The sequence below is a fragment of the Phyllostomus hastatus genome, unplaced genomic scaffold, assembly GCF_019186645.2.
Source record: "Phyllostomus hastatus isolate PE091 unplaced genomic scaffold, TTU_PhHast_1.1 phas_contig_34, whole genome shotgun sequence".
Taxonomy (NCBI): domain Eukaryota; kingdom Metazoa; phylum Chordata; class Mammalia; order Chiroptera; family Phyllostomidae; genus Phyllostomus; species Phyllostomus hastatus.
In genome coordinates this window covers 4,692,935-4,708,458 of record NW_025333857.1, presented here as the reverse complement: position 1 = coordinate 4,708,458, position 15,524 = coordinate 4,692,935, and the positions used below count along the sequence as shown (strand labels likewise).

Below are 15,524 nucleotides of genomic sequence, written 5' to 3'. Positions count from 1 at the left end.
AACAGACTATGTTTCCTCTTTGCTTCTAGATAGAAGATTGCAATGACAACAGTGAACATTATGACATGCATTCTTACGCTCTAACTGTACCCCTGACTTAATTTTGTTTTCTTGCACTTGTTACCCCCAACTCTGATTTAACTACTTTTCATTTTCTTGTGTATATTTCATAAGCTGCTTGAAATTTTGGGGGGAGTAAAATAGGTTATTATTACATAGACATACACAGCGGATTTTACATCAAAACTTTTACAATCCTAGATCCTATAACAATACAATGTGGCCTCAGACAAACCTAAGTTTGAATCCTGATTCTGTGCCTTTTCAACTATGTGATCTTGGGCAAGTCATTTAATATTTCTAAGCTTTCATTTCCTCCTTTTTAAATTAAAGATAATGACATTTATATTATATAGTGGCAGTGAGAAGTAAAGATAATTTATATAGAGTTGGTACTTTGTAATTACTAAATAAATATTATCCTTTATTATTATTATTATTAATCATGCAGATTTTTATGGAAGACAACTGTCTGGAAGACATTGTCAATACCTAAAGACAAGGTCTGGAAGACACAGGGCCACAGACACATGGGAAACATCATGTGGCTGTGAAGGCAGAGATGAGACTGCAGCATCTCCAGGCCAAGGAACACAAAGGATCAGACATCACAAGAAGCTAGAAGACATGATGAGAAAAGATTCTCCCTTAGAAGGTTTGGAAGAAACATGGTCCTAATGACTTTGATTACAGCCTTCTGAGAGAACAGATTTCTATTGTTTTAAACCACCCAGTTTGTGGGATTTTTTTTACAGCAGTTCTAGGAAACTAATACATCCTGCAGTTCCTTTTCCAGGATACCACCCCCTAACATAGACATTGCTCAAACACTAAAAAAATCATAAAACTTGGAGTATGTGAGTCTTCTGTCAGTCTAAAAAAAGCTCACTTCAATTTTTCTATAATAATGCCTTTTTTGTTGTTCATAAATGTCAAGAAACCTTATGACCACATACAAGCTGATAGTAGTTGAAAGAAGACACCGTCTTCATACATGTAATGGTGGCAACTAATTTTAAAATTATTTATCCTAAAACTTCTGCCCAAGATGGAGGCAGAGGTAGGTACACTTTGCCTCCTTGTACAGCCAAAGGAAGGACAACAAATTTAAAAACAAAATATAACCAGAACTGCCAGAAAATTGAACTGTATGAAAGTCTGACAACCAAGGAGTTAAAGAAGAAACATTCATCCAGACAGATAGGAGGGGAGGAGAGGAATTGTGGCAAGGCAGTGGATGAAGGACTGGGGCGGGCAAGGGGGCTGCTGGCAGACCAGCTGAGGCAGTAGCTGGCAGACCAGGTGATCTCACATTTACGTGCTTCTAAAATAAGAATAACTGGGGAGTGAGACAGACCATGTGACTCAGAGTTCCAATGTCGGGAAATAAAGACTCAAAACCTCTGACTGTAAAACCTGTGAGGGGTGCGGTGGCAAGAGAAACTCCCAGCCTTACAGGAGAGTTCTTTGGTGAGACCCACAGGGTCCTAGAATGTACACAAAACCACCCATCTGAGAATCAGCACCAGAAGGGCCCAATTTGCTTGTGGGTAGTGTGGAAAGTGACCAAAAGCCAGCCAAGAGGAGAGCAAGCAACATTATTCCCTCTTGGATGCCTCCCCCACATACGATGCAACAAAGCAGCAAAGTGGGTTGGCCTGTGTTGGTGAATACCTAAGGCTTGACCCTTTACTACGTATCAGGCACACTGAGACAAAAAAAAATATGACCCAAATGAAAGAACAGATCAAAGCTCCAAGAATAGAACTAAGCGATGAAGAGATAGCCAACCTATCAGCTGCAGAGTTCAAAACACTGGTAATCAGAATATTCACAGAAATGGTTGAATATGGTTGCAAAATAGAGGAAAAAGTGAAGGCTATGAAGAGTGAAATAAAGGAAAATGTACAGGGAACCAACAGTGATGGGAAGGAAACCAAGGCTCAAATCAATGATTTGGACTAGAAGGAAGAAATAAACATTCATCAAGAACACAATAAAGAAATAAGAATTCAAAAAGATGAGGAGAGGCTTAGGAACCTTCAGGACAACTTTAAATATTCCAACATCCGAATTATAGGGGTGCCAGAAGGAGAAGAACAAGAGCAAAAAATTGAAAACTTATTTGAACAAATAATGAAGGAGAACTTCCCCAATCTGGCAAAGGAAATGGACTTTCAGGAAATCCAGGGAACTCAGAGAGTCCCAAAGAAGTTGGACCCAAGAAGGTACACATCAAGGAACATTATAATTACATTAGCCAAGATTAAAAATAAGGAGAGAATCTTACAAGCAGCAAGAGAAAAGAAGACAGTTACCTACAAAGGAGTTCCCATCAAACTATCAGCTGATTTCTCCAAAGAGACCTTACAGGGAAGAAGGGGCTGGAAAGAAGTATTCCAAGTCATGAAAGGCAAGGACCTACATCCAAGATTACTCTATTCAGTAAAGCTCTCATTTAGAATGGAAGGGCAGATAAAGTGCTTCCCAGATAAGGGCAAGGTAAAGGAGTTCTTCCTCACCAAGCCCTTATTATATGAAATGCTAAAGGGACTTATCCAAGAAACAGAAGAAGATCAAAACTATGAGCAGTAAAATGATAATAAACTCACAACTATCAACAGCTGATCCTAAAAACAAACCAAATGTAGCAAACTAAAACAGGAACACTATTAGAAAAATGGAGATCACATGGAGAGTTAGCAGTGGGGAGGGGGAAAGATACAGGGAATAAGAAGCATAAATGGTAGGTACAAAATAGATGGGGAGGTTAAGAATAGTGTGAGAAATGGAGAAGCCAAAGAACTTACATGTATGATCCATGGACATGAATTAAGGTGGGAGAATGCTGGTGGGAGGCGGGTTGCAGGATGGAAGAGAATAAAGAACAGAAAAAAAATGGGATAACTGTAATAGCATAATTAATAAAACATATTTTAAAAATGAATTTGAATAATGAGGTAGGCAACTAACTTTCTCTGATAGTTTCACCAATTTAAGACAATGCAATGTAGTTTTTTATTTCCCCTAATTCTCCTTGTTTCTACAATGTTGAAATTGTCTAGAAAACTAAATCTTAAAGAAAAGAAAATATTTATGCTACATAAATGGACATCATTCCACTCTTGTTACTTCTTTCTAGACTCCAGGTGCTTGTGGATATTGTCCAGGAAGAAATCCACGTCTACTCACTAGGTAAAGAGGATTATTCTGGTGAGTGATATCCTTCAGTGCCACAATCTGAAACTCTATCCTCTCAGAAATGAAAGCCCTGTTAGGGTCTGAATGAACCAGGACAAACTATAGTGGGGCAAGCACATAAATGGAAGCTCTTCTGGGAATCCCAAAACTGAGGGTAGGTTTTACTGATAGTTTGTATTTATTTATTTAAATACTTATTCCACCATGTTAAATCTCTTTTTATCAGGGATCATTTTCTAAAAGCTCAAATTTCTCCATGTGGGAAGTTACTATTTATATATCCTAGAGCTGGGCTATAAAATAGAACCAAGGATAAGTTTGTCCAAAGTGCCTCCCTAAGGATAGTGATAAAATGACAACTACTGGGAGCACCTAATACAAAGAAGTGGCAATGTTGGGGCGAGGGGGAAAGGATCGTCTTATAACCTCTCAGAAGTTTTTCATCACAGGTTAATATCCAAATTTGAGAACCATAAGAAATCACATGCAGCCTTTTATTCAATGAGCAGTTAGTGTCTTAGGTACGAGATGCCACGGGAACAAAACTCAGTAAAGACACATTTTTCTTTTTTTTAATCCTCACCTGAGAATATGTTTATTGACTTTAGAAAAGAAGGGAGGGGGAGAGAGAGAGAGAGAAACATCAATCAGTTGCCTCCCAAATGTGCCCTGACTAGGGATTGATGCCACAACTCAGGTATATGCCCTGACCAGGAATCAAACCCACAACTTTTTTGGTGTATGGGATGATGCTCCAACCAACCAAGCTGCCTGCCAGGGAAAGACACATTTCTCATCTGAAGGGAAAGATATATGAGTCAATCAGACAGTATAAAACTATGTGTTACTACTAGAGTAAAGGTTCTCATGACCTACCCAGCCTCAGGGAATCCCAAAGAAAAACAATGGGAGTAAGAAAAGACACTGAATGGATGCTTGAGGTGCCATCTACCATTCTGTGAACTCACCTATCCCCAACACCTGACTGTGTTCTCTCCGTGTCCCTACACCAAAATGATTAAACCACAAAATAACTTCACTATTATAGACACATGGCTTCCTTACCTTCTTTTAGTCATCCAACAAATAATTATTGAGTAACTACTATATGCCAGGTGCCTTCTAATCCAGGTCTGATGACACAATTATCCTAAGCCTCATATTCATGAAGGGTTTCTAGTGTAGATTTTTAAATTCTTTCCAAATTATATCATATATGCAGTCACAGAGATATGCTTATAGAATTAAACTTCAAAGCATATTACAATTTTTATAATCCTGTTCTGGCAATTTAAAATATATACACAAGTCCCCCAAATCCCAAGCTGCATATTATCCATGGAAGTGATCTTGGTCTTTCTTGATCTCTTTGGGGTCTGCTGAGCACTCAAGGAGGAGTGACAACAAACAAGCCAGTTGTTGTACTTGCACTCACAGATATCAAGTAAGAACACACACCAAACCGATACCCGTAGTGCCTGCATGGCAGGACGGTGGCATGAGGCGAGACTGAGCTGGTAAACCAAGCTTTCACTTTATCTGAATTGTTTGAATTTTTACAGTATGGACATATCCATGTATCACTTGTGCAGTCATTATGCACTTCTATACCAGGTACATCAAGAAAGGGACCAAGGGAGAGGCTGATCCCAATGTGGATCAAGGAGAATGAGAGAAATGCCAAGTTGTTAGAGCTTCAGGGTTGGTCTGGAGCTAACATAGCTGCACACAACTTCACGGTGACTGTTGTCTCCATGTCCTGTGGGAAGCACTGCCAGGCATGGACACAAGACTTCCCATTTCTGATCTCTCTACTGGGCTTAATCATCTTCTGATCCCAAATGGAATGACTTACTCTCATGTACTGAGTAACATGGATGATCAACATGTTACTCTCAAATATTGGTTTGAAACTTGTCTTTCCATGAACAGCAAAATAATCTTACCAGAAGATGCCAAGTGCCCCTAAGCTGAATCACAGTCACTATGTCTAGACTGAAATGTCTCATATCTACTTTGTCAAACAAGTTGTGCCCTGCCCATTACTATAAACTGTATAATCCACATAGACTTTCCACTGCTCCACTGACAACAGGGCAGCCCCTGCTAATCAGATTTCTCTCTGAGGAAAACTTAGCCATGTAAATAATCTCAAGACATGCTAGGGAAATAAGAACAGGTATCATGCAAACATTAGCCATGTCCTCACATAGCTTACTAATGGCAGACTGGTCAGTTGTGACAAATTTGGGGGCAAAAATGTTTCCTTACACTGTCATTCTTTTCAATTTTCTAATTGTAGTTTGAAATATATTCAGATAGTGTGGCTTTTACAGAACAGAGGTGTGAATAATGACTGGTCGTCCAGTAATGTTTTTGATCAGAGCCATTATGTGTGAGCATACATGTATGTGTGTGCACTGTTTTGCTATATGACAGGGTCCCTCTTTGGAGTGTGCATGGTTGTTAGGGGTATGTGCACAAGTAAAGCCAATGCAGAGAAATACAATGGAAAGTGCCTCTGCATGAAGTGGACAGCTAACAGGGAAAGCTTCCCACAGAGAACTTCATATTTGAGTTCTGTTCTAAGAGGTCAAGGGGAGCTTGCATGGTGAATAGGTAAAATAGGAGAAACCCAGTTAAATTTGAATTTTGAATAAACAATAAATGATTTTGTAGGTACATCACAAATATTGCATGGGTGTTCAGTATTTTTATTTGCTAAATCAGGCAATCCTAATGATAGAAGAGGTGAAGATATGCATGTCAATCATCTGTCCTCCTTTGTCATGAATATTGTCAACATCAGCATCAATTAACATTTACAGACTGCAATGAATGAGGTGCATGCTTATGGAAGGCTATCCATCACTCCTGCTACTGGAAACACTAGAACATGCCTGCTTCTTCAATCATGACTCCTTGAGATTCTAGAATTCACCCTATTCCTCCTTCTTCAAGACCTAGCTCATGACTGGCATGTGCTAGGTGCTTGAAATACAGTTGTGAACAAATGAGGATATGATGTGGAATGACCATAAAAGGAGGAAATTTTGGGTGAGGGAAATAAATTGACAAAACTGTACATGGCAGGAAATATAGGAACTTAATGGTAGTTAACAACAACCACTAGTTAGGAGTTGTTTTGTGAGGTATATAAGGAGGTCTGGCCCTCGATTTTATACATTGTTGAGGCTGTGCATGTGTGTAATTATAAACACATGTGCATATTTATATTAACACATGTATTTTTAAATGAAAAGTTGCAAGAATAGTACATTGAACTCCCATGTAGTCTATGTTATACATATCAACTGTACTGGAACTCAGTCTTAGAGAAAATTCACAGTCTTTTGAAGTATATACCCTAGAATAGAAATGTTTAACTAAAGTAGTACTGGTCCCACTGAAGATGTTGAATAATTTTTCTTTTTTAATGTACCTTATTTTTAAAATAATTTGTCTTATTAAATAAAGAAATGCTCGTGGACTAGACCAAACTTTAAAAACCTGGGTAAATAAAAATACAAAAATAAAAATCACCCATTATTTTTCCAGTCAGAAATAATGACAAAATATTTGTAGTATATATATTTCTAGGTGCTTTCTGCACTGATATGCGTATTTTGAAAATATCTAGCATATGTAAATATATAACAAATATGGTGTTGGACTATATATACTACCATATAAGCTTGTTTTTAAGTTACAAAGTAAATCTATTCAAATAAACAAATATGTTCCTACAATGTAATTTTAATGCTTGTACAGAAATTTTAACTGATGAATTACTTAACCAAGAACATATTGCTAAACATTTGAACTGCTTTTCATTTTTTGCTGTGAAAAACTTCCTGACAGCTAAGTCTTTAAAGTCATTCATTATTTTCTCTTGAGTATGAATTCCTAATGAGAGAAATTCTGAGTCAAAGATTATGTACATGTTTAAGGCTATTGATTCATGTCACCATTTTGCTCTCTACAAAGGTTGTGTCAATTTATATAGAAGATCCCTTTTTCCCAATTATTTTTCCAAGTTAGTCACTCCACAAAATCTGTGAAATCAGAATTTACAGAGAGAGAGCATATAGAGTAAAAATATGTAGTAAGTTTTCTTTTCATTGGAAACCAGTCCAAAAATTAGGATTTTGAGAAATCTCACTTGTCCACAATTAGCCTTTGGTACAGCCAACTCCTTTAAACAATAACATTTTAAGCCAAATTTTTAAGGAAAGTCTGCCATACTTGTGGAACTATGGTTGCTTACAATTCTAAAATGACTTTATTAAAAATTAATGTGTTTCTTTTTTTAAGATGATAATTAAACTAGCCTTATTTAATGACATTCCACCTCACATTCCTGGAGAAAGGAATATGGCCTAGACCACAACTAGAAGGTTATTTGATCAAACAAAGGGAAAACCATAAATGGCGGCTAACCATCATTACCATAGAGATATTGGTCCAGGTGAAAGTAGCTTGGCTAAATGGATAATCACCTAATCACTCACCTCCTCAATGAAGAACAAACTGGAACAAATACAAATCTTTACAGTGTCAAGAACCTCCAAAGAAAAAGGAAAGATAGCCAAGCAGAACTTTTAAAATACTGTCTAAGCCATATCTAAAAGTAAAAGAAATCTATGATACTATAAGAGAGAAGTTAATAGAGCAGAAAAATATTACTCAATATATAACTGCCTAGAGGACTTCTATGAAAGATATCAGAGTGTATGAAATGCTAGGCAGGGGTAGAAGTGCTGGCTCGATCTTGAGAAAAGCAAGGATAGTTGGGGAGTATCAGCATTTTCTAAAAGCAACAGAAAACCAGGCTAGCTTAGTCTTCTATTTGATAAGTGCCACGATCAATTGACCAACTCCATTTTTTATCTTTTTTGAGACCCGGAAAAATCAAATAAAAGAAAAAATATCCAAATATAGAAGCTTAATTTAACAAGATTAGACATACCATCAAATAATCATAGTCATTTGGTCAATGTCTACAATTAACTCAATGAGACAACATGTTTCACTATGGAGTCAGGTACAAAAACAAATTTTCTTGGGAGATTGCTTTCTCTTATGTAATCAAGTTGGGTGATATTCTGCATCAATCTTGTTATGATGATTCTATAGTACTAGGATGGAATTTCCAAAGTCAGCATAGTCACCCAAAGTTTAAAAAAAAAGCTCAGAGGTAAAGGGGCCAAAACCCTGAGAACCACAAAATGACAAATGAGAAAACTCCACCCCGCTGAAGAAATTCAGGTGTATAAAAGGCACACAAAGGCATACGTAAGCCCTAGAACATCATCATTAACCTTGAGTCTCGTGAATCTTTTGGCTTGGGAGAAAAATGAACACCAAGCCTGACGTGATTCAAAAGTGTGTGTGCCTTGTGGGTCTATTCATCACCGGCACCCTCTCTGTGGACTGTAACTCACTGCATGTTCACCTGCGTAGAGTCATCTGGAAAAATCTGAGACTTTTGAGCACTGTGAGCAATTCATTTCCTGTGGCGTGTCGAAGAGAAAACAAAGCTTTTGAGTTGCCCCAAGATATCCTGTCATACACCCAGCCTCTGAAAAGAGGCATCAAAGAAGCTTTTTATGAAATGTCCATGTTGGCCTTCAATATCTTCACTCCATCCACCTTCCAACCAACTTGGGAAGAGAAACACCTGAAGAAAATCCAAATTGGACTTGATAAGCAATTGCAGTATCTAGAGCGATGCTTGGAGGAAGAGAAGGAAAATGAAGACAAGAAAGAGGTGGAAGAGGATGAGAAGAAACACCCAGGAGCTTTGGTACTCCAGCTGAACCACCTAGAACTGAGGAGGTATTTCCACAGGATAGGCAGTTTTTTGAAAGACAAGAAATATAGTCACTGTGCCTGGGAGATTGTCCGAGTAGAAATCAGGAGATGTTTCTACTACTTTCAGAAATTCACAGCACTACTCAGGAGAAAATAAGGTAGACTTTTAATATAAAATTCCATTTCTCTCCAAATCTCCTTCCCCTTTATCTTCTTTTTAAGAATTACTGTGATATCTGTTAAGCCTGCTCTTGGCTGAATTGCTGGTTGTTTATGTGATGTTTACTCTCTCTACAGTTTGGCCTAGCAACATCAGCCACATTCACCTCTCTAAGAGAGGTAATGCCAATGTCTGCTGGGTGACCAAGAATTTTGTTACAAAGTTCTGAAGACAGTCCTGAAGACAGTAAGATTCCCACTCCATCTTCTACTTTCTGTTCCTCTTTCCTTTTGCTATTTTGTACGTGCTTTGATCCTCACCTTTGAACTTTATTAAGGCAATGGCTAGAGAATATGGATCAGAGAACGTTTCCAAATGTAACAACACCTCAATGACTTAACCTCTTGCTGCTAAGGTGTTCTAGTCTTAAATTAAGCCTGTTTCAAGAAATTATACAAACTTCCACAGAGTTAAAACCCTTCCTTTCTCCCCTTTCTTACACACACACACACACAAAAAGTTGACATTTCTGGTCCATTTGTTTCTCAGCTTGGTTTGTTTAAAATGATACCAAGTTTGTAGAATGGTGTTCTATTATTTTAAGAGAATGAAGATCCACTCTTTCATATGGGTTCTTTGAATTAGATGACCATTAATCTCATGTTCAGCCTTTGAGAGCCTATGATTCTAATGCAGAAAGCACTGTTTATTCCCAATTCACATTATTTGATTTCTACAGTCAAGGGCATGGAAAATGATGCAGAAAAGTACAGTATCTGCCCTCATCGTTTTGTGTCTCTGAAATGAAATGCCTACAGTCATCCTATAGAAGAATTTCACATTGGATTTTCCCAATTAGAAGATCGCTTTCTGTCTGTTAAGGAAATTAGTTATTTTAATAATACATGACACTTTAATACAGATTGCCTTTTAAAAAATTATTTTGTACCCAGATTACCTAGATTATTTACTTAAATTTTCTCATGTGGTCCCTCATCTGTATTAATTCATCATCTAGCTGAAATGAGCCTCTTCTTCATTCTCCTCCAACCCATTTCAGAATCATCTATCTACCTTCGAGCAAGAACTAACATCAAAATTGAGGCTACACAAATTCACAAAAAGGGTGAAATGTACCTGTTTTCAGCCCCTGGGAGACACCTCCTGCTATTTGTTTTAACAGTGTGCTGCTCTATTGTTTAGATTCAAGATTCATCCAAATGCAGGACTCAAAATTCATAGCCAAACAGAGAAAGTCTTATGATAAAACGGAGGCAACCTTCAGTCAGAAAGTTAGAAGAAATGATTAAAGGATGAGAACAAGTAGTGGATCATGGTCTGCTAGTTATCAGCGTAAGGGTCAGACCATAAAATGAGTTAGTATCACCTATTTAGTAAAAACTGCTCAACAGAGTTGCTCTACATGGAAAACAAGCAAGCAAACAAACAAACAACAGCATTAGAAACTGTAAAAGAGATGGGGCATGCAAGCTACTGAGCAGAAAGTATGAACTTGATATTTCCCATGAGTCTCTTTAATAAAGTCTTTGTGTGATCTCCCTCATAACTCTATTAGGATCATGTCAGTTACCTTAGTAATTTATGTCTGTAGTCTTGCCAAATGTTTGCTATACAAGAAGGAAGAGAATTGGCACTTCAAGTCAATAAAGATTGTCTGGTTGTAGCAGCAGGGGAAGAAGTCAGAACAGTATGCTTTTACTAAGAACACTTCTAGCCACAAAAAGAACATGACCACTGAAAAATAGGTAAGGAGACAAACTGGCATCATCCCTAAGGAAGAAATACAGACAATGTGCAAAAGAAGACACTGAGATACTCCCCTCCCATTCATCTGGCAAAGATGAAAAAAAATGATACTATAGAGTGTGAGTAGCGTATAACATATAGGAAAAAATCCTCTGTTTGTTGCTGGGGAGAGGGTAAACTGGCACATGTTTCCTCCGGGACAATAAGGCAATCTTTTTTTTTAATTGATTTTAGCAAAAGAGAAAGGGAGAGAGAAAGAAACATGGATTTGAGAAACATTGATTGGTTGCTTTCTGTACACACTCTGACAGGGAACCCAAACCCTGAACCGGCAACCTACAAATGTGCCCTGACCAGGAAACCAACCAGTGAATAATCAGTGCAGTGGACGATGCTTCAACCAGCTGAGTCATGCTGGCCAGGGCAAGGCAATATTAAATATTCTAAAAAGTCAGCAACTCCTTTGACCCAGTTATCCTATCTTCAGAAATTTATTCCAAGGAAGTAATTGGTTAAGATTGTTTACTGGAGCCTTGTTTATAATAATCCTCTTCCCTTTGCTTTCACCGTCACCTCTCTGTATTTTCTATTTCCTACAAAAATTGGGGGGGGGGGTATTTTTTTAATTCTAAGATTAAAGAAATTTATTGTCAAAAAAGCAAAAAATAGAAATTTATTGTCTACTACAATTACCCTGTTTTCCTTACTGGGGTAGCAGCTGGGACCAGCACTGCCGTTTCACTTTGTTGAAGGTGCCTGTGGGCACTTCTTGAGCAACCCAGGTCCTTTTTGCCACTTCTCCCCTGCTACTGCCACTATTTTTCAAAGAAACCCTTCTTTGGGGATTATTTTCAAAATGAAGTGTTTGAAGTGACTTCAGGTGCTTCAAAGACTTTACTTTTTCTTTTGTTGGTCCCACTCCTACTTTCCAGAAATTGCTGGAGAAAGTGCACTATGTGTCTATCTTCCTGATTTAGCAGTTCCCCTGTTTTTCTTCATTAAGTGTAAGCTCCAAAGTTCTGTTAACTTGGGCAAAGGGCGTACCCTTAGAACTGCAGAGCCAAGTGCACTTAAAATGCCTGAGCGGGTACATAGGTGGCAAGTGTTCAGATGGAAACTTCCTCCTTCTTCTGGCTTGGGGTAAGGATAAAGAATGTAACTGAGTCTCCTCGGAAGAGGGGCTGATTGGGGGGATCCCACAGAAAAAGCTGGTGGCTCTGGTATATATACGCTACCAGAAGGAATAGCCACAGGTGCAGACTCACCTCCTTTCACAGTCAGAACGACTTTCTGGGCACTATCCAAGGAGGACCCTGCTTTCTCAAAGTGGCCACTTCGTTTTTGCCCTGGTTCCTTAATAAATAATCCACACTCACTAAGAACAGGTACTACGTGCAAGAAATCTAATTTGTGAGGGAAGGCAGGGCAATAGGGCCACCTGTAATCTAACAGGCACACACCAACAGGGAAACTAGGGGCTAGTTCCAAGCCACCGGTTCCTAGGGCTTGGAAGCGTAAACACTCCCTTGGCGGCATCTGCGCTGTGTCCTCAGGGCCTTCCTTTTCTAAATGCAGAGAGGGGACCTGGGATTTAAAGTTGGGGATTCTGACTCTACTCGAAGTCAGAATCCCACGTTCATTCTGGAGGGGGCCCACCTTACCATTATTTCTAGGCAAAGACTTGAGGCTTCCTAGATTATTTCCCTCATCATTCTTTTTTAAGGCGACTCGCTGGCTCACCAGCCCTTGGAAACTCGCAGATCCCAGGACCTAGGCTTTCTGCCTGCCCGAAGTGCCCTGATCCTGTCCTGTACCTTTAGGAGGAGATGGAAATCCTCTGGAACCCACCCAAGGACACCCTGGAATGGAGCGGAACCTCGCTTCCACTCTCTGCAAACGGCACCCCTTTCAAATGTGCGCCCTTTGCGGTGCGCATTGGATAAGATCTGAGAAATGCGCCCTGGGCCACAGGCAGCAGAAGAGGTTGGGCAGAAACAACTTTCCCTACGCCCGAAGCCGCAAGGCAGGGGTGGGGTGGCCACGATGGGGTCGGGACCCTGGGCTGGAGCTGGCGGGGGGGCTGACGTGGGGAGCAAGAGTTTAGGACCCTAGGGGTTTCTTTCTCCCCCCAGCCCCGCCAAGTGTTGGAAAGGCACACAATAGGGGAAGGCGGAGAAACAAAAGGCCATTCGCCAGGATCTTAATCGGCTCCCTCGCCTGGTCCCCTCAGAAAGGACGTCTGGGGGGGTTAGGGAGCGGGGTGGTCAGGAAGGTGGGTGAAGGAGGGTCCTGAGGAGTTCGAGGTCTCTGGTACTTGTCAGCCCTTTTACCCTTCGGAGAGGGGCCCAAAGGCAGGGAGGCAAAATCAAAGGAATGTTAAAGGGTTTTCACCTTTTTCCTCAGTAGAGGGACAGGGAGGGGCTGGCATTCCAGATGTTTTGACAGTTGTTGGCTCTGGGGTTCAGCAGGATTTGTACGTCCTTTACACACCTCCCCACCAGAAGCACCAACAGTATAGGGGGTGACCTGCCCGACGGAGCAGAGCTCCGCTTCGCAGCCCCAAACCGAGCCTCCTCCTTCAAGATCCAGACGCCCTGAACGTTGTCCCCGGGCCCAGAAGCACTTTCGTAAAAGTTTGTCTTCCCACCACCCACACAGCCCAACACGCACCCTGCAGTCACCTTCCATTCGGGGTGTGTTCGGGGACAGACATGTACCCCAAAGGTACTAGGATTTTATTGATATATCCTCTAAAATCAAGGCCCCACTGCCCAGGAAAGGCGCGGGGGGAGCCGGCCAGAAGCCGAGCCGCGGACAGGGGTCTGAAGCACACTCCAAGCCCGGAAACGCGAGGAAGGCGGGCGGGGAAGCGGGGTCCGCCGCCTCCCGCTCCTCCGATGCACCCGCCCCCAGGTGTGCCCAGCACCTCTGCCAGCCTGGGCGCGACCGGGAGCGAGCAGCAGCCGGGCGGCGCCACCACCCTCGCTTGGAGCAGCTTCTCACTCACCGTGGGGTTTCACCTTCAGCCCGGGGCCCTGTCGGCTTCCTGAGCTGGGTAAACTGCAGCCGGCACGAAAGGAAGCGGGTGAGCTTGGGACAGGAGGAGCGACTCTTACGGATCCACGCCAGGGGCTCCGGGGCCAGTGAGCGCGCGGAGAGAGCGCTAGGCTCCAGCTGCCGCTGCCTCTGCTCCAGAGTAGCCCCGACTTGCACTCGAGGCGGCGGTGCCCCGGGGCGGCGAGAGGGGGACCTCCTGGCGGCCGCTGGGGGAATGGCAGCTCCATGGGGGAAAGAAATCGGGTCGCCCTTGGGTCATCTACCCTCAGGACAAAGAGGTGGGGCATGGACAATCTACCGGGCTCACAGCCTTAAGGAGAAGACATTGACACTCTGGCCAGGGGGTCGAGGAAGATATTGGATCAAGAAGGCTATGTTCTGGGTCCACAAGGGCGCATCCAAGGCACCAAGCTACCTAGAGAAGGGAAATCCCTTATCTTCTCCAAGATGTTCTGACTTGAAAAATCCCATATTCTGACTGACTAACAAGGGGAACATTAATCACTGAAAAATACTTTGAGATTCTACCGAATTTATTAGAACAGGATGGGAGTCATGAAATGAGCAAGGACTTTGAAACCCAACCCACAGCCTCCCACTTTCTACTTGTGACTTGTGTCATCTTGGTCTATGACCTATAAGGTCATACCTTGCAAGGTGGTTGTAAGGGGTAAACTAACTGTAGAAAGTATTTGTAGTTCACAGTGGGAGTCATTAAAAACTAAGTAAACTTCCTGAAGAAAAACATGTCCTCCACATCTCTTATTTCCTGTATGATTGCATGTTAATGCATGTCAATTAAGGAGTACCAAATGACTAAGTATTGCATTTTGCAATTCTTACTACACAATTTAAAGAATTATGAAAATATATAAATAGAAATTAGAATATGTAGAGAAAACATCCCTCCCCCAAAAGTGGTTTCCACTACTAGTACATGAGAGCCTCTAAAACCACATACATCCTTTGCAATATCAAGTTATTTCTGGTATTGTAAGAAATATTTAATAAATAATCATGGTCTAATGACATCAACCCTGGATTAAATGATTCCATTTAATTCTGTGTCACTTGGGGAATACAGATATTGGAGGTTGTGAATATAAAACTCGAACATGAAGAGGAAAAAAAAAGTCAGGTACAAGAATCCAGCCACTAAGCAACGTCTCTATTCATCATTTGGTAATGCAATCTTATTTCCAAACTCCCTCAAATCCTAGTCAGTGCTTTTAAAGCTCCTTTTGATCTTTTAGCCTCATGGCAATCAGTGAACTCTTCATCATGCAGAACTATTAGAAAGGAAGTGTCTCTTAACTACTCTGGTTTACCTTTAATAGTCCTTTTCTGTCACTCAGTAATCTCTAATTGGGAAGAGGCTGTTGCCTGCCTGAGAATTGTCATTATATGATCTTTTCTGTCCTGTCCAGAAAAGAGGAAAAATAAAGTTTCTTGTCTAAGAAACTAA

At 40.8% G+C, this 15,524-nt stretch overlaps 2 protein-coding genes across 8 annotated transcripts in view; one reads left to right on the top strand and one right to left on the bottom strand.

The window, feature by feature from the left end:
• The window catches only part of MOB3B (MOB kinase activator 3B), a 194,723-nt gene extending 180,510 nt beyond the window's left edge, over positions 1–14,213 (bottom strand). For 6 of the 7 annotated variants that reach the window (XM_045840336.1, XM_045840334.1, XM_045840337.1 and 3 more), the window contains exon 1: positions 14,010–14,213. The gene's annotated coding sequence lies outside the window, so the exon portion shown is untranslated. The remainder of the gene's footprint in view (positions 1–14,009) is intronic. The other variant, XM_045840340.1, reaches the window with a different exon arrangement.
• IFNK (interferon kappa) lies at positions 8,618–9,232 on the top strand. Its single transcript, XM_045840341.1, has one exon. The coding sequence runs from the start codon at positions 8,618–8,620 to the stop codon at positions 9,230–9,232; it is 615 nt and encodes a 204-aa protein (XP_045696297.1).
• Positions 14,214–15,524: the final 1,311 nt, after the last annotated feature.